The sequence below is a fragment of the Xyrauchen texanus genome, chromosome 18 (assembly GCF_025860055.1).
Source record: "Xyrauchen texanus isolate HMW12.3.18 chromosome 18, RBS_HiC_50CHRs, whole genome shotgun sequence".
NCBI classification, from domain to species: Eukaryota; Metazoa; Chordata; class Actinopteri; order Cypriniformes; family Catostomidae; genus Xyrauchen; species Xyrauchen texanus.
In genome coordinates, this window is record NC_068293.1 from 15,493,571 (window position 1) to 15,513,396 (window position 19,826).

The following is a 19,826-nucleotide window of genomic DNA, read 5'->3' on the forward strand; positions in this document are numbered from 1 at the left end:
TTACATTTTTTTTTACATTTTGTATCTGGATTTTAAAGGATTCAGATAACTTTTTTGTTCAATATAGTTGTAAGATATCAGTTGGCTTTTCATTCACAGTTTTTTTTTTGGATCCCATTCAACTTAAATATTGTTATAATTTGTAAACAAATAATAATCATAATAAATTATTATTATTATTGACTTTTAGAATTTTAAATTCAACAGTTATATTATATTTCTCAATAGTGTACCTTTAACTTTAATACCCTTTGGCTTTTATTTTGACATTCTGAACTCTCCAGGAGGTCCTGTATGTGTCTGTCTGTAGTCAAGATCACAGTAGTTTGCTTCTTATTCAAATTCTGGTAAAATGCACCTCCGTTGCCATTCTAAATATTATAATATGATATGTGAACCGAACAATTGAGCATCTACATCGGAGTTGTTGTTCGTGAGTAGCGCTCAAATATTGCACACCGCGTGAAGGATAACATTAGCCATGTCTGTGTATGTGTGTGTGTGTGTGTGTGTGTGTGTGTGTGTGTGTGTGTGTGTGTGTGTGTGTGTGTAAACAGAGCAGCGCCATTCAAAATTGAGCTGGCGTTGTGCATGCATATTATATATTTACTTATTAAACACAGCCTTTTGTGATTCACTGAGCTATTGCACATCTTCAAGTGGCTTTGAATAAAATGCACGAGTCATATGAACTGCTTTAATGGTGTTTTCTGGTTCTTTTATGTCATTTTTGGAGCTTGACAGTAATGAACATTACTAACACACAGTATCCATCTAAAAACGTCAGTATCGTGGCAGATATCGACCCAGGAATCAGAGCCATCCCTAGAGAGCAGACAGTAAGGCACCTTTTTTAACAGAGCAATTGAGACTCCTGCATTCTTGAAGTGAGGAAGTGAAATAAACAGTAGACAAGAATTGAGGGGTGAACATAACTACTAATAAAACTTTATATGAATAAAAGTAATCTTCACTGTTGTTGCCGTAATGTGATGTCTGTGGGTTGGAAAAAAAAACACACTTGCTTTTAGCTGCGCAAAAATTATGAGATGGGCTAAAAACTCTGTAGCCTTAGTAAAACAGTTACTGAACGTCTTCCTGACAGCATGTAAAAAGGCTATTCTTTGTGTATGTAGGCCTGTATTGGTTGCCACAGTCTACCTTTAAAACAAGAGGTTAGACACAAGAATCCCTTTCAAAAGGCCTCCAGGCCTTGATAGCTATAATGAGCACTTTTACATCAGCCTTTATTTGACCACTGTGGTCTTTGTAAAAACAATAGATTCATGGGACTGTAGCTGTTGACCAGTGCTTCAATAAAGGTTTGTAGAGAGACTCAAAAGTCATAACCTTTGCAAAGCCTCATGCAACATCTCTCAAGTACAAATGACTCAAACATGTGCGCAATCTCTTCTGTCTCCCTGGATTCACAACACATTCAGCTTTTAGAACCATCCGACATTCTTGGCAGTATCTCACAGCAGATCAAACTTATTGTTGTAGTCATCATTAGAATAAAAGTTTTGAAAAATATTCATTAAAAAAACTAATCCATCAGAATTCCAGCCAATGAATAATAATACTCGAAAAGGAGGTTTTAAAAGGAATATTATGGGATGAATTCAAGTTAAGCTCTATCAAACAGTTCTTTTACCAGCTTAGTTCTTTTGAGAAGCCTGCTGTTGCAAAGTAGAAATAATTTTCTGTGGTAATCAACAGCATGAATCAAACCACAGAAAATAATTTTGTTTTAATAAGTTCCTCAAATAAAACAAGATGTTAAAAGAATAATTTGATTGACACCAATGATTCATACCTCAGTTTGTAACACAAACAAAAATTGCCTCTGCACTCCTCATTTCTGACACTAGTAGGTGCTGTGGACTCCACATAGAGAATGGCAAGAATGCAGAGAAGGTCACACTCAATTCCTCAGACATTCTCACAGAAACATAAGCTGTTAAGCACAGAAAGCTGTCAAAATGGCTAATTATTGGTTATCGGGCAACGCACATGACAGACAGGAAGAGCTGAGGAGATAGAGAACAAAGCTATAAGGTGTTTGTGACCGGCCTCTGCAGGATCATTTATCACTGGCCTTTGCCCTGTAATCCATCATACATGATCATTCAATCCTAATGTCATGGAGATCTGTTAAATGTATTTGGTATTCCAATATCCAATATCCCTGACATGACAAACAACCCGACAGTACAGTGTTCAGATTCAACATTATGTATCTATATTGTACTGTTAACAAGTGCTCGCTTACTGGCTTACTTTAGGCCCATGCAAAGGAGTATAAGGAGTATAAATTGAGGACTAACTTTGAAGTTATTCTAATGGATATTAGTAAGAGTATACAGTAGGCTTAGCCTACTCATATTTAAACAGATGTAAACCAAAATCAGGTTGTGAGGGATGGAAATAAGAGTTGGTTCATTATGTGGTATTAACTCTAAATATTAGGGTTAGGGTTACCCTAACCTAACACCGATTTGCTGTTCTAGCTGGTCTCCCAGCCTGGCCAAGCTTGTGTTCAGCTGATTTGGCTGGTTGGCCAGCCAGTCTACCAGCTGACAAATGCCCCAAACCCCTCTAAAAACCAGCTGGGAGAAAACCTAAGAACAGCAACCCCTCTTAAGTTAGTTTAAGATGTTTCAGCAGGGTAATGTCCCAGGTCATTAATTTTCACAACCCACATTTTCACCATTCTGTTGGCTAAATGACTGACACCTAGGTTCACAAAGTGTGACATATCAAACAGATATGCTAGAACTAGCCAATGCTAATACAGCCAAGCATGGCTAAGCAGTACAACAGAGCACTTGGATGGATGCTATTGCTGTGGACCTTAGTCAGAGTTGACACAAACTTTTATTGGACACAAGTGAAAACAACGCTGTGAGGGATGGAAGTAAAATCTGTTCAACATCCTGTAAAGCCTTAAGGTCAGGCCATGTCTAAGTTTCACAATCCATGTTTTTCATAGCAACTTTGTCCACTGGAAATGTGTGAAAATCCTTTTTTTTATGTTTGATCAGCTGAACGATCAACACAGAAATACAACATTACAATATATTGAATGGACTGAACATCTACTCCTCACAGCCTCATTTTCATTTGCATCAAATTACACATATGGCAACTACACTCTCGAAAATCTATGATCAAGTTATTCAGTTTTGAAATACATGTCCAGAGCTTAAAGAAGAGATGCACATATACATGGCCGTTCCCCCAGGTTTCAGTCTCGGAGTCTGATGTTCTCTGTTCTTCTCAAGGAGCTGCTGATCTTATGGCCAGATAATAAAGGTCTTCAAATGCAGTTTTCATTCCCCCTCTTTCATTCCCACACACACACACACACACACACACACACACACACACACACACACACACACACACACACACACACACACACACACACACACACACACACACTTGTCAATGTTGCCCTCCCCCTTCACTCGGAGGTGTTTAGGAAAGTGTTTTACATAGGTGTGCCAAGGCAAATATGAACTAGAAGATATATTTAAGCAATATCACACGAGCAAGAATGCGATATTGCCCTACATCAGCACTGCCATGGTGCCGTAGCATTTGTGCTTGGAACTACCTTCTTATGCGACGTATCAGAATCTGATGTTGCTGGTTCAAAACAAATGATCCGTTAAAGCCTCCGTTCAGCATATTTGAACATTTTAAATGTATTTTTATTTATTAAGTGTGATTTATTATGTATTTAAAAAATAATCTCTAGAGTGTGTCATCAAATCCTGTTCCTCATATTCTTTGCTGTGTCTTAAGTAATTATGCAGGCTTACAGCCCAATGTGACCGCAACAAGAAGTGGGTACGGTTACAAAACACAAATTCTGCCTCACACCACAAACACAATCTCTATTCAGCCCTAAACCAAAACCTCATCCAGTCTTGCTTTACAATAACAAACAGCAGTAACTATGCCAATGATGAAACTGGACTTTGCAGTTATTTCATTTCAAACAAATTTCACAGTCTGTTTTCTCTGAATCTGAGTAGAGTTAAGCAACCCAGTCTATGATAGGACTGATTTAAACGTTTTTGTCACAGGACAGACCTGATTTCGGTTGTTATTCAATTTTATGAGACAAAATGTGTGATACTTTTACCTTTGCACGGCAAAGTATACAGTATATACATCACAGTTTTTAGCAAGTACAACCTCAATTCCGAAAAAGTTGGGACAGTATGGAAAATTATAATAAATAAAAGATAAAAAAAAAAAAAAAAAGAGTGGTTTGCTAATTGTATTCACTCTGTGCTATGTTGAATGCACAACACATTATTTGATGTTTTACATTGTGAAATTCTTTTTTTTTCTTTTATATCCACCTTTTTCCTGACTTCTCCATGGGCAGCACCATTACGGTGAGAGACTTCCTCTCAGATGCTACATACTTCCACATAATTGTTGTTATCAGCTAGGCTAACGTTACTGGTAATGGCGAGCAGCTCTGGATGAATATGCACTGTTATAGGGTGTTATAACAACTACAGGTGGCTTAAAATCTACTGTAAAATGAATATCACCAAAAAAAAGCTCCCACAAAAACATTTAAAGTAAAATCAGATAAGCAGAGGTTGCATTATACTAATTCTCTGTAACTTGCCTATTTTTTCAAACATTGACAGGTAATTCCAAATGATGTCTGTCATTTTGGAAAATAACAAAGATGAAAAACATATAAACCAAGCTCCTTGTTTTCATTTTTATTTTTATTAATCATCTTTACGAGGTTCAAATCTCATATGTCACGCTGCGAGTGTATGTGAATGAGATAGAGACTGAGTTGTTGTCGGCAGAATGTGAGAAAAGGCGGCTCTTGTTAATACATAAATAATATCATAAATCAGAAGATTTTTTAAATGGAATATATGATGACCATACACACTCTTTTCAGGGACATGTCCTCTTTTTCTAACCTGAATAAAGCATCTGGTCGAATTTCTAGATTCCCTAAATGTCTGAGATTTGGCTGTTTTCATACTGAAGTGCACAACAAGAAACGCAATGAAATCTAACACATCATATTTGTGGATTCTCTCGCTCTCTCTCTCTCTCTCTCTGATTGCCGTATGTCTGTGTCTCTCTCTCTCTTTCGCTCGCTCGCTCACACACACACAAACGGCGCGTGTAGCGCGTACTAGAGTCCAGTAACTTCATCATGCAAATGTGCGTGTGATTGTGCTCACATGTATTCGGGATTGCCATCGAAACATAATGTCCACACGCAGACATTAGTGAGAAAGTTATATACGTTAAGTAAACACAGACTGTTCTTCCGTTTTTGACTGTTGTTAGTGATAGTATAATGCTTGGTAATGGGAATCAGAGGTGAAGCAGAAGTCTGTAGCATACGCATTGGAAGAACGCTCGAAGCATAATGGGTAAATTCGCTGCCTGTGAAAAAGGTGGATATACATATTTCAAATCAGATGATTGCAACCAAAGTCATGTTAGCAAGTCATTTCACACGGCAGACACCTTTGGAACGCTCCTAGGCAGATTCTTTTTTTTTTTACGTAAACAAGCGGCATACAAGTGCAGCTCCTAGCTACTTGAATGAGGAAAGACTGAAATCACCAAAACTATATTGGTCAAGATGATGATCAAAGAACATATTTCAAATCAACAGTAAGCCGCTGACTTCTCTGAGAAGTAGAACAGTAGAATCGTGTTTTGTGGTCCGATGCGTCCACATTTCAAATAGATTTTAAAAAAAAAACAGCTGTCGTGTTCACCGCGCAAGAGAGAAAAAGGGACCATCCAAGCTGTTATCAGCATCAGGTCCAAAGGCTAGTGTCTGTCATGGTATAGGGGCGTGTCAGTGCCTGTTGCATGGGTAACATGCACATCTGTGCGGGCACCATAAATGCAGAAAGATGTGTAGAAATTTTGGAAGCAACATTGTGGCAAAGGTTCTTAATTCTCTTGAGGAAGCGGAAGACTTAAATCAAACTCAAAAGGTACTTTTATTTTCTCAAACTCAAATGCTCGCTGCACTGACACACGTGCAGCCATGGCTCTCTCTCCCCTCCGGCAGTCTGGATCACCCTTTAAATCACTCTCAGCTCTCACTGCAAACACAAAACTGCTGATAGAGGTTATCTCCCACTGGTACCAACCCAACCTACCCATCACCACACACCCCCATTGCCCGACTCAGGCCAGGGAGCCATCTGGCCTGTCACTTACTTCTCCCCCCCACACTTGCACAATTCTTAGGTTTTGCTTTGAGTCCCACCAGACCAACAACATCAGGACCACACTCAGATGCTGCTGCCAAGGATTCGGTCCATGAGCCACAGAAACATAGCTACAGCCCCAAACAAACCGAAAGGAAGGGTGAGAAATTGGTATAAGATTTCTAACAACACTTAGAAATCACTGCTTCCTGTCTCCTCATTTCCACACACGAACCCTGATGTGGTGTCACACCCCCATATCTAGCATGGCCTTTAATCCAAACCACTTATTTTTTGTGTTAGGGTAATCAGTAGGGACGACTATGTTGAACTACCCCTGCAGTCATTTCGATATGGTGCTCTATGAGATTCATATGACCGGGATGAGGCAAGAACATGTTGGACAATTCTCCTTGCAATCTGGCAACATCCATGACTTGTGACAGTTGGTCTCCGCAAGTGACTGGTGTGACACTATTGGTGACTTAAGTTCACCTCCGGTCCGAGCTCCTCCCTATCTGGCACAATGTTCACCACCTCTCTCCATGGTTTTAAGAGATCGAGGTGCTAAATCTTACGTGCTCCACCTCCAAAATGCATAAATTTAAATGTAATGTAAATGTGGTGAGTAATACGAGGACTTCATCTATCACCCGTAGCAGAGTACCCCATTATACAGCCGGCTCTGACATTCTTGAGCCTGGTGCAAATTATCCTGTGTTAATTGCCCCAATGTGCAGATTTTTTTTTTTTTAATAAATTTTTTTTATTGATTCATATATATAAAACAAACAAAAAAAAAAATTTCACATTCAAACCCCACTAATAACCCTCCCCATTCAACAACACCACCCTGACCCCCAACAAACACGTCTGTTGTCCCACATAACACACACACACACACACACACACACACAACCAAAAAAAACAAAACAACAGAAAACAAAAAAGAAAATAAAAAAACATACATAATTAAACTAAACTACACTCTCCACATCCCCTCCCTGAGAGTCCCCCAAAAATGCTAAATATTTGCCCCAGTACTTAACAAATAATCCCAGGCTTCTACTTGCCACCTCCTCGAAAGCAGCCACCCTCCCCATTTCCACAAACTACTCTGAAAATGAGGGTACTCCATTCAACTTCCATCCCCTTAAAAAAAATGTGCCTGCCAATCATGTGATTATGCCCAAAATTTATGACTGCACCGTCAGTCTTATTAGAGTCTGAGACAAAGTAAAATTTGAGTGCTCAAAATGTCACAACTCTGAACTTACAACCAAAATTCTATGATCTTAATACACCCTCAAAAACTATGGATTGTGTCTCTTCTGATTGGCATCACCAGCAGGTGGGTGTGTCTTTAAGACCAAGCCTATACAATCTAGAGTGTCCAATATAATCAACATAATAATATTTTGAATTGCAAAAGGTGCACCCTTGCATCTCTAAGCTAGAATTTTTTTTCAAATCCTAGCCCACACTACATCCTCAATTCTACATTCTTTAGTATCTGATTATATCGTTCGACCAAGCAGACTGTTTGGGAGGTGATAAATGCTGGTCCAAATAAATTTGTAATCCCCAATAATTTATACGGTTCACGTAGTGTACATGGCATAAACGTTGTGCCCAGATCAGTGAGGATCATTTTGAAGAGTACCTCCGCAACAATATGTGCTGAGATGTTGCACAGAGGCATAGCGTCCAGATATCATGTTGCGTAGTCCACCAGAACCTACACAAAGCGATGCCTGTGTGCTGTCTGCTCTAATGGACCAACAAGGTCCATGTCAATTTGTTCGAAGGGGACCTCGATCAAGGGTAGTTGGTGCAATGATGCTCTTGGGGTGACCGGCGGATTCACCACCAGACATTCACGGCATACCGCACACCATCTACAAACATCCCTGTGAATGCCCGGCTAATAGAAATGGGCCATTAGACGGTTCAGTGTTTTTTCCTGCCCCAAGTGACCATCATTGGATTATAATGAGCTGTCTCGAAATAACATTTCCCGACAGCTCTTCGGTACCAAAAATTGGGATGTATTTTTCTTTGTCGGAGCATCCTGTCAATTGATACAACCTATCCTTGATAACTGAAAAATAAGGATAAGCAAATGCAATGTCTGGCTGGAGATGTTGACCATCAATCACTTTCACTTGATCAAAGTCATGCCTAAGAGTCTAGTCTTGCATCTGCTCCAGAGCGAAATTCCCTGCAGGGAATCCTCTAAGCGCAAGGGAAGCCAGCCCTTCCCTCTCCATTACGTCATCCTGATGCAGAGCTGACATAAACAGCCCCGGCTCCACTTCCCAAGCCAGTGCATAGCAAACCACATACCAAAACACTGTTACAGGACCCATCCACACAGATTTACCTCAAAGCAGTAAATGCTAGCCAATTCATACCCAAGATTAATGTATGGGTGAGGTGGGGACTAACCGCAGCCTGTACACTACACTTTTGTCCCTGAAATTGGATTGAATCAAGCTTTAGTGAATGGAGGTTTGATTACAACCGGAATCCACCAAGGCTTGATATATACCCCCCTTTATACTCGCAGGTATTCGGTACGCTCTTGCTCAATCGGGGGGCGGCCTGTAGCACGTCAGGGACTGAGACCAATGTCTCCACCTGTCAATGTCAAAGAGGAAGCGAGAGAGAGAGAGAGAGAGAGAGAGAGAGAGAAAATGGCTCACCGTCCCCTGGATATGCCACTATATGGTCCTCAGCCAATTGGATTGCCTCCTCCAGTGATGCTGGATGGTGGCACTGGACCCAATCTGCCATCCCCTTTAGCAGCTGGGAAACTAACTATTCCAGTACCACGATGTTGATGACGTCGTTGTCATCGCCCCCCTCCTCAGTCAGCACCCACCGCTGGCAGGCGTCACGGAGCTGTTGTGCGAAGGCAAACGGGTGCCTGACCTCTCTCAGCATCAGTGTGGAACCGCTGGCGATGCTGTTCTCCGGGCTGCGGCTGACCCGTTGCACAATGGCTTTCTTCAAATCGGAATTCCCCAGGAGGTTGGCCACCGGAAGTTGGTGTGCCATGAGTTAGGCTTCCACAGACAGCAGCAGTAGGGGATGGACCACTCACTGGGAGGGCGTCCACTTCAGGGCTCTGGCTCTGTGCTCGAAGAGCTCTAAGAAGGCCTCCGGGTCATCCTGTGGAGTCATTTTTGCTTGCTTCACATGAGGTCCTGCTACTGCTGGGGTTATGGCAAATTCAAAAGCTTAAAACTCAAATGCTTGCTGCACTGACACACATGCAGCCTCAGCTCCTCCCCCCCCGGTGGTTTGGATCACTCTTTAAATCACTCTGCTCTCACTACAAACACAAAACAGTTGTTAGAGGTGATCTTCCACAGGTGCCAAACCTTAACTCACTCAGTCTCTCGGCCTCGCTCTCCACATACGTCGCTTGGCCACGACGTCAAGGGACATCCCTGTATTTTCCAGAAGAACAACGCCAAACCACGTACTGCCTGGATTACAAGTGCATGGCTCCATAGCAGAGAGTGCGAGTGTTAGATTGGCCTGTCTCAAAATGTTCTGCGTTGATCCCAAATCAGTATTCCGGTCCAATTCGGGTCAAGCTGTGAATAGTTTGCTGTTTTGTGCAACAGAGGGGCAGAGTCTGAGTACAGTTCAGAGGATTAAATACAAAAGATGAATATAGTGAGACGACAGATGGTGCTTGAGCCCGCCACATGCTCTTTAAAAAAAAAAAAAGATAAGAAAAAAGCCCCAGCCGCACAATGGGCCCTACAACACACACAGAGCAGGCTGGACAGAGTGTGGTCTTTAATTGACTAGCTGGCAGCTATAGTACAGTAAAGAGCAGGCGTGCGGCACATTCACCACATGCTGGACTAATTCATTGACAAACACAAAACAGAGTGATAGAGTGAGAAAAAGATGGAGGCATAGAGGGAGGGTGGGTGAGAGCAGAGACAGAGGGGCAAAACAGAGTGAGGGAAACAGAGTGAGGGAGACACGGCCGAGCGAGCGGCAGCAGTAATTTATTCACTGTTTCGGTTTTCATGAACAGAGGTCTTTCACTCAGAAACAGCATCCAAGCTTGCACCTGGCCCTGCCAATTAAGACCAGTGTTTAAGTACTCACACACGCACGCACCATGGCACGCTTTCACTCACTCAATCGCACATGCTTTCAAAATGAAAAAAGAAAAAGAAAAAGGACTGGGAAAAAAGGGAGGGTATAAGAGTTCTCTCTCTATGGAGGGAAATAAACCATCCCTCTATCTATCTATCTATCTATCTATCCATCTATGATGAGTAATGGGCCATTTACACAGGGTGCCTTCCATCTGCAGTTTTTAAAAAGATTTTCTACAGTAAACGTGCATTAGACAGATGTCTTTGATTGACCACGGATTGAGGCACCAAAGTTTTGTTTCAGAATGTTCAAGCGTGGTCTAGCTTTTTTAAATTCAACAATCTTTTCTGTGTGAGCAGCTCCTAAACATGTATATTTGGACCATTGGGAAAGGACAAATTAATAAGTTGCAATGCTGTAAGGCTCCAAAGAGAAATAATGATCAGGCAGAATACTTTTTCACCATCAACAAAGCAGAGACGGATTCTCACCAAATGCAGGCCCAGTGACCTTAGTCTAGCATAGAAAAAAGCAGACAAAGATAAACATGGCTTGCAAAAGGAATATGTGCTCACTTAACACACAAATAACAGGCAAACTTTCACCTTCACTGTAATATGTTTACCTCTTAAAAATCTCAAAACTTAATTCCACATGTTTCAAAATTGTCACACAAATATAAAAGTGCAGATGCGGATACTGTCTTCTATAACAGTATTCTTAATGTTCATTAATGTATTGTTGAATGTGTATCTTATAGTGTATATCATTGTGCAAATCTTTTTAACAATTTGGCCTAGAAACAAAATTCCACCCATTACAGTAGTCGCCATCTTGGATTACGATGTTTACAGTTTAAGCTTGTCATGTCCTTCAAACTTAATCTGATTTGCCCAAACAATGGCTTAAAATAATCTTCAGATAGCTGCACAGACTTGACTTCACCACATTTAGATTTACGCAACTATTGAAAAGTTACGCTAATGTAAAGTTAACGATGTTGACGAATATAGGATGTGAGCGTGCGTCTGGAAAACGCTTTGTCCTATCGAAACAAAATTTGGTATGCTTCATAAAGACCATGATCTGGGGGTACTTGCAAAGTTTGGTGAAAGCAAATGTCAAAATTTATATTTTTGCTTGTAACTTCTGAACCTTTTGTCCTAAAATCATGAGATTTGTTTTTTTGGACTCCTTGTGCCACATTAAATCCAACGATACCACATTGTCCAATATCACGCATATTGCCTTTCCACCATTTCGAATTTTCATATAAAGTGAATTATCTTTTAAACCCCTTCTTTAATTTACATACACATGTGTATGCTTTTTTCAAAACATGTCCTGAGGGTACCTGCTCAGTTTGGAGACTGCATCATCTTCAGTTCAAAAGAAAATGGTCTGTTTGGGATGCAAAGTTATCACGCTGCATTCTATGATAGTTTAGCATGCTAACTCTAGGGTATTCTATCTTTTAAGTCTATTTGATCACAATGGAATCTAAAGGCAACAGTTTAGCATGGTAATTTGCAAGATGGGAGAAAGGTGCCTCAGGTTGTTCCTGACAGGGAAAAGCCTTACGGCCTGCATTAGGTTAGGATTAGGGTGTGGGTGGGGTAAGGTTATCTGCTGCCTGCCAGGAACAAACAGAGACACCTTTAACAATGGGTGGTAATTGGTTACCAGTGGTTAAAGTATTGTAATATGGCTCAAAAGGTTGTGAGTTTGAATCCAGCATTGGACATTGCATAATTCATGCATGCATATTCATTCATTCATAGAGAGAGAGAGAGAGAGAGAGTCAACACACCCTAGTAACCTCCTCCAAGCTTACCTGTGATTGGTTAATAGCAGCATAGTTGCCATTGAAGGGAGATTTGAGGTCTTTGTCATGGTGGTGACGGCTACTGTGTTTACTGCGTTGGAGTTGCTGCCTCAACTTCACAATCTGAAACATGGAGTGAGAGAGACTGTCAGGATGCAGTTTATTATATCTTGCTTATCTTAAATTCTAGAATCCTTTGCCAATTAACACACATTAATGAACAATGACACTCTAAGACACAAGGTATGTTTGATGATAAATAAAATAAAATTGTAATACAACAGTGGCAGTGTACGATCACAGTTTAATCAAATATATAATTGCAGATATATTAGGTTTAGGATCACTGGAATTTTTTTTTTATTTTTTTACATGCATTTTTGTCCATTTTTAACAATAGTTTAAACTAGTTGAATCAGTATATGTTGTAATGTAGACACTAGACACTATAACTATGCCTTATGAGTGCAGGTCTGTTTTTCGACACATCTCTCTGGAATACTTGATTCTAATTGGTCAATCAAGGCATTCTGTGATCACATATTTTTAAATAATAAGCGCTAACTGCATATTTGACAAATTTTACAAGTAACAGCTTTCCTACTTCAAAGCATTATTTTCATGTTTCTCGTATCATTCAGCAGACTCTTTTCTCTCACTTAAAACAATTTAAACTCAAATCAATATTTTATGCCCATTTTTTATTTATTTGGAAGTTGGCTATATAATAAGCTGGATAATACACAGTCAGCCAGTCATCGTCATAAAACAAACCCCTTCTGGGTGATAATAGATGGGGTCCTGATCACCCTGTCTGGGTTTATTTTGCGAAAATGACTGGGCGTGTCTAATATCCCTTATTTATTTAACTTTTTAGTTAGCACTGAGTGAGCCAGATTACAGAGACAGATGGGATGGGTGAGACCTCACGGTCTGTGTCTCCTGGCACTGCATCCCTCTGAACTCTCCCTTTACAAACAAACAGCCCTACCCTCCCTCCACCCTAAAAACACACTTCTGAAAACTCATATGCTCAATTACACTTCCACTCTTATAAACACATCTGCTTTAAATAGAAAACAGATACACCCACCCACTATCTCTTTTTACCCCCAGGCCTTTTTCATCAGCTGAGGGCAGAGAAGGGTAGTGCATGTGCAAATGGCATAGGATGTTGGGTTTAAGCCCAGTCTAAAGTCAGTAAACACTGGCTATGAGTGAAGCCATTAATGAGATGTTAACATAATCTCGCCTATAGCATCTAGCAGACAGGATATGACAACATAAATTCCCATTGACATTTCTGAGCAGGGCTTTACGGGTCCGAGTGGGCTTTATCTATATAAAATTGTGATGGAGGTGTGTTTATGACCCATTTAAGAAAGGTACATTATATACCATAGACTACAGCTCTGTTTCAAAGCCTGACTTGCTGCCTCAAGCCACAGTCACACTACACTTAATTCACTCCCATTTATATGCACCCAAACGTGGGTCACTGGAAATGCAAGCTTATGCGAAGAACTTTTGCATTCCACTGTGCATGAAAGTTCAAGTTTGGCAAACTCTGACCTGCGAATTTGCATGACTAGAACACGTGTGACCAACAGAAGAGTGAAATGTCACACACTGACCTCTTGGGCTTAATAAAAAGATTACATATTTAAAAGCTGCAAGTTTTTGTTGCAGGAAAGTGTGCCAATTATAGATTTTAACATTTTGAAAATAATATTGTCATATTTGATAGTTTAATTATTAAAACTAGAAGCCTTTGAGAGTGGCATCATATCATGTCCATTGCGCTGTCTGAAATAATTTTGCATTGTCAAAGTCTGGTGTGATTGTGGCTTTATGAGTATCCAAAATGAAACTGTGCCTCACGAGTGCCTTGAAACTAGTCTACATACTTTAAAGGTTAATTCACACATGCCACACAAATAGGCCTAGTGTTCATCATGCATACTGCACAAAGACTTCACTGAATTGTAGAATTGCTGTAATTACAAGATTTCAATTATTAAAAAAAAAAAATCAATTTGGAAACTTTACAAAGAATTTAAAGAATTTAATGAAAGTGTTGACTTCCCTTACTTGACCATTTTAAGGTAATTTAAAAGCAACCAAATAGGCAGCGGCTTTGGCAGTTAAAGAGTTAAGGCTAGTTACCTCTAAATATTTCTGTTTAATATTTCCTACAGTTGTACCATTGATAATGTCTGAAGTTAGCATCTGTCTAATCTAACAACTTGATACTCTAATCAGCACAAAAAATACACAAATACAAATAATGGGCGTAATTGCGAATTTCTTCATTAGGAACTTATTTCTAACAATACTTTCAGAACTTAATACAAATTTGTTTCCCCTTGACTGTTCGCCACCTTAATTGTTTTGCACAGAGACTGTTGCAATGAATTCTGGGAATACCTTCACAAAGGATACATGTTGCTATAACTAGATATAATGCAGTAATTAGAGGAAAAGAAGAGGATGCTTACAGGGGTGGGGATAAAGTCTTGTACAATCAGGCCAGGAACACACTGAAAAAGGAAAGCAGAGTGGCTAAAAGAAGTTAACGACCCTGCATTAGTGTGGAGTGGCATGAAACAACTCACAAATTACAGGACGCCTACCCCCCAACCCTGTGTTGGACCAACAACTGGCTGACGACCTGAATGTGTTCTACTAAAGATTTGAAAGGCCCAATCTCACATCCCACACCCACTCTGACCTTCACTTCAAACAAACACCACCTCCTGCAACCCGCCTCCTCCCCCCTCCTGCTAGTCAACCTGCACTTAAGATCTGTGAAGATGATGTGAGCCGGGTCTTTTGGAAACAAAAGACGACGAAAGCTTCAGGCCCAGATGGTATCTCACCAGCGTGTCTTCGATCCTGTGCGTCCATCTTCACACAGCTGCCCCCCATCTTCACACAGATTTTCAATAGATCACTGGAGCAGTGTGAAATCCCATGCTGCTTCAAATGCTCAATCATCATTCCTGTCCAAAAGAAACCAAAAATCACAGGACACAATGACTACAGACCTGTCACCCTGATGTCTGTGGTCATGAAATCATTTGAGAGACTGGTGTTGGCCCACCTGAAGGACATCACTGGACCCTTTCTAGATTCCCTTCAATTTGCTTATCGAGCAAACAGGTCTGTGGATGATGCAGTCAACATGGAATTGCATCATGTCCTGCAACATCTGGGCAGATCAGGGGCATATGCATGGATCCTATTTGTGGACTCCAATTTGGCTTTCAACACCATCATCCCAGCTATACTCCAGAATAAATGACACCAACTCTATGTTCCAATGTCTATCTGTCAGTGGATTACCAGCTTTCTGACGGACAGGCAGACAAGGGAAACTCATTTCCAGCACCTGTACAATCAGCACTGGTGCCCCCAGGGATGTGGGCTCTCCCCAAAACTCTTCTCCCTCTACACCAATGACTGCATCGCTCTTGTCAAGCTCCTGAAGTTTGCAGACAACACCACTGTCACTGTCAGTTGAACTGTTGCCTTCTGGATGACGCTTCAGAGCTCTGAGCACCAAGCACCAGAATAGTCAAGGCACAGGAACAGTTTTTTCCCCTCAGGCTATCCATCTCACGAACAGTTAAAACTGCCCCATTGAGCAATAACTATGTGCAATTCACAGTTCAGTCTTTTGTTTATATATTAACCAACACATCCAACCTCTTCTGCCATTTCATTCCTCTGGAAAAAAATAAAAATACATTTGCAATGCACATAACAGATGTCACGCCTCTTCAACATTGCGTGGAAATCTGGGACAGTGCTTGAGTGGCAGAACGGGGTGGTGGTTCCCCTCTTCAAAAAGGGGGAACAGAGAGTGTGTGCCAACTACAGGGGTATCACACTTCTCAGCCTCCCTGGTAAAGTTTACTCCAAGGTGCTGGAGAGGAGGGTTCGGCCGATTGTCGAACCTCGGATTGAAGAACAACAATGCGGTTTTCGTCCAGGCCGTGGAATGATGGACCAGATATTTACTCTCGCAAGGATCCTTGAGGGGGCCTGGGAGTATGCTCATCTGGGCTGCGTTCAGCGCCGACAAAACGTTGCACAACGTTTTTTAAACAGAAACGGTGATGCATTGAACGCACTGTTCTGATGACGCAAGAGTTGCAACTATGGCAGCTGAGAAGGCCATTCTTTGTGTTCTTTGTGAAGAATTTTCGGAGCCTGATGAAGTCGGTATAAATATGTGTTTAATACTGCAAAATATGCCCGATGTTACAATTACTGCACTTGCCGCCCAGAACACGAGAGAACTTCCCAATCGAGTGAAGGGATTTGTGGAAACTGTGATGGAAGCACACATCTTACCTAATTCAGACTAAAACATCTATTTAGCCTCACATACTGACTTGATTTGTAGTTCATACTGTTTTAATACCCTGTATTTTCTTTCGCATTTTTAGGAAAAGCACTTAATTACCATTGTTTATTTCTATACCAAATGTCATACACTTGCAGTGAAGCTAAAAATATAGCCTAAACAACTACATCATTATGTTGATATCCTATAATTCACAATAAAACTTACGACAAACATGTCTTCTAATATCCTCAGTTGATGCGTAAACCGAGCTGCATCGAACACATTTGTAAAATACTTTATTTGAACCCATTGTGTGAGTTCACTTTAATTCCGCGTGCTTTATATACATGTTGCTGCTGATTGGACTGCAGTTCTGACACACCCACCAAACAAGAGAAAACGCATCTCAAACCCCGTTGCACACCGGTACACGCCGTTTCCAGGAAACATGACGTTCAACCCGGAAACCGTAGCAAAACGTTGCGCACCATTTTGAACTTGAACGTGCCCCTGGTCTACATGTGTTTTGTGGATCTGGAGAAGGCGTATGACCATGTCCCCTGGGAGAGACTGTGGGAGGTGCTTAAAAATAATTTTTTATTATTATTATTTATGTCTTACTGCTGTTTGTTTTTGTATTGTTGTGCACTGGAAGCTCCTGTCACCCAGACATATTCGTTGTATGTGTAAGCATATTTGGCAATAAAGCGGATTCTGATTCTGAATTATACTGCCTACTGTTTGGATCAGCCAGCATCAGCAGCTCACTCCTGATGTCTATAAAGGTTGTCTCGGTAAGCAACTCACTAGGTTTTGAAGCATTCATCTGATTTGTTTACAGCATGTTTGAGAGCACATATAGGTCATAGCTAACTGTGTATAAAATGATTAACTCTGATGTGAAACACAAGCACACTCACGCACCAAGATGATCCAAGATGGCGGCGCGGTAGCATGCAGCGCCACTCCGGATCCAAAATGGTGCTATTTTTGTCACTTAGCCTGACTTTTACGGCACATGGACATCGGAGCAACTGGTGTTCGTGTCTACCATCAACAGACACGGTTAAAATATAAGATTCATGCAACAACCAAGCTACATGATGGTCTGCAGGAGTTGCTACGCAAACCCGGCTTGCTGCGGAGACCAGGCCTCCAGTCATTGGCGTCGCCTGATGCCGGTGCCCGGGGACATTGTAAGCGGTGTGCAAGGAAGCGAAAGACTGGCAAGAGGGCGGGGGTCCATGCTAGGCTAAAAACAAACCCTAGCCGGCCAGCACTCCTGCTCTCAAATATTTGCTCCCTGGACAATAAACTGGACTACATCTGACTCCAGCAGACTACGCAGCATGAGCTTAGAGTCTGCTGCATCTTTGTTTTCACGGAGACGTGGCTCAGTTACAGAGTTCTGGACGCCATGCTTCATGTCGACAGGAATGCAGCTCTGTGCAGTAAGACTCGCGATGGTGGCTTGTGCGTTTACATCAACACAGAATGATGTAATAACTCTATGTTAGTCTCTAGTTACTGCTCATCGCTGGTGGAGCTTGTGACTGTTAGATGCAGACCTTTGTATTTACCATTTACCATACAAATTCCATCAGTATGTGGACTTTGCAACGAGAGGGGCAAACACGCTTGATCTTGTTTACACAAACATCCTAGGCCTGTACCGGGCGGAGCCCTGCCCCCACCTCAGCTACTCAGACCACATCTCTGTTATGCTAATTCCAGCACACAGACTGCTCGTCAGATGCACAGAAGCAAACCACTCCAGAAGCAGGTGCCATCTCTGCACTTCAAAACTGTTTTGAGTGTACTGACTGGCACGTTTTCATGGAGGCTGTGACATATGGCGACTCTACCATCTTGGAGGAATACACACTGCACTCCAAACTGTTCAACAGACGACGCCGTCGCCACCACCCTCCATCTGGCCCTCACCCACCTAGATAAAAAGGACTCATACGTTTGAATGCTGTTCATAGACTTCAGCTCAGCATTCGACACAATCATTCCTCAGCACCTGATTGGAAAGCTGAACCTACTGGGCCTGGACACCTCCCTCTGCAACTGGATCCTGGACTTCCTGACTGGGAGACCTCAGTCAGTCCAGATCGGGAACAGCATCTCCACCACCACCACACTGAGCACTGGGGGCCCCCCAGGGCTGTGTGCTCAGTCCACTGCTGTTAACTCTGCTGACTCACGACTGTGCAGAAATGCACAGCTCGAACCTCATCATTAAGTTTGGCGATGACACGACCGTGGTGGGTCTCATCAGCAAGAACGACGAGTCAGCATACAGAGAGGAGGTGCAGCGGCTAATGGACTCGTGTAGAGCCAACAACCTGTCTCTGAATGTGGACAAAACAAAAGAGATGGTTATTGACTTTAGGAGAGCACAGAGTAACTGCTCTCCGCTGAACATCGACGGCTCCTCTGTGGAGATCGTCAAGAGCACCAAATTCCTTGGTGTTCACCTGGAGGAGAACCTCACCTGGTCCCTCAACACCAACTCTATTGTCCTGTTATTTTTTTGTAATTTATTGTACTGTCCCGTACTTTTTGCACACGTTTGCACGTGCACTTTATATAGGTATGTTATTTAATCTGTGTAGTCTCATGTGGTTCCGTGTTTGTCCCATGTTATTTTATGTAGCACCATGGTCCTGGAGGAACGTTGTCTCGTTTCACTGTGTACTGTACTAACTGTATATGGTTGAAAGACAATAAAAAAACACTTGACAAACAGTCCTAGAACAGTCAGCTCACACCCAGAGTTAAGAGTAGTTATGAGTGATGGCAGTTCTGATAAACTGGCAGGAAGATATTGTATATACAGACACGTGTGAAACTGGAGGCAACTTTATCAACACTGACAGAAAGACACAAAGGCTACAGAGAGCTAGATGGGGTAGAGATTAGGGATGTGCGAAAATAAATATTTTTTTTATATTCAACTAGTTTGTGGGTTGTCCGAACGACTAGTCGCTCGTGAGTGAGATCTGTATAAATAGGCAGATTTTAGTCAAGTTTACCACACACCAGAGACACATTCTTGTGTTAAAAAATGCAAGATGACACTACAACATTACTGAGAGAAAATGTTGGGGTTTTGAAAAGCATTTTAAATTTTAACATGACAAGCCAGCTTAAAAACACAATGCAACAACCAAACATCTGCATCTGTACATAGTCCAACATTTAAAAAAAGACAAAAAGAAGCAAAATGCTAAATTGTACAGCCGACAACTGACAGATATTCACCATATAAATAAGCCAATAA

General features: G+C 41.4%; 1 protein-coding gene across 2 annotated transcripts in view; it reads right to left on the minus strand.

Moving 5' to 3' along the window:
- LOC127659245 (protein FAM117B-like) overlaps positions 1-19,826 on the minus strand; it is a 63,750-nt gene that overhangs the window by 11,590 nt on the left and 32,334 nt on the right. For both annotated transcript variants that reach the window (XM_052148977.1, XM_052148976.1), the window contains one exon: positions 12,193-12,306. In XM_052148977.1, the coding sequence (XP_052004937.1) occupies positions 12,193-12,306 (114 nt within the window). The remainder of the gene's footprint in view (positions 1-12,192; positions 12,307-19,826) is intronic.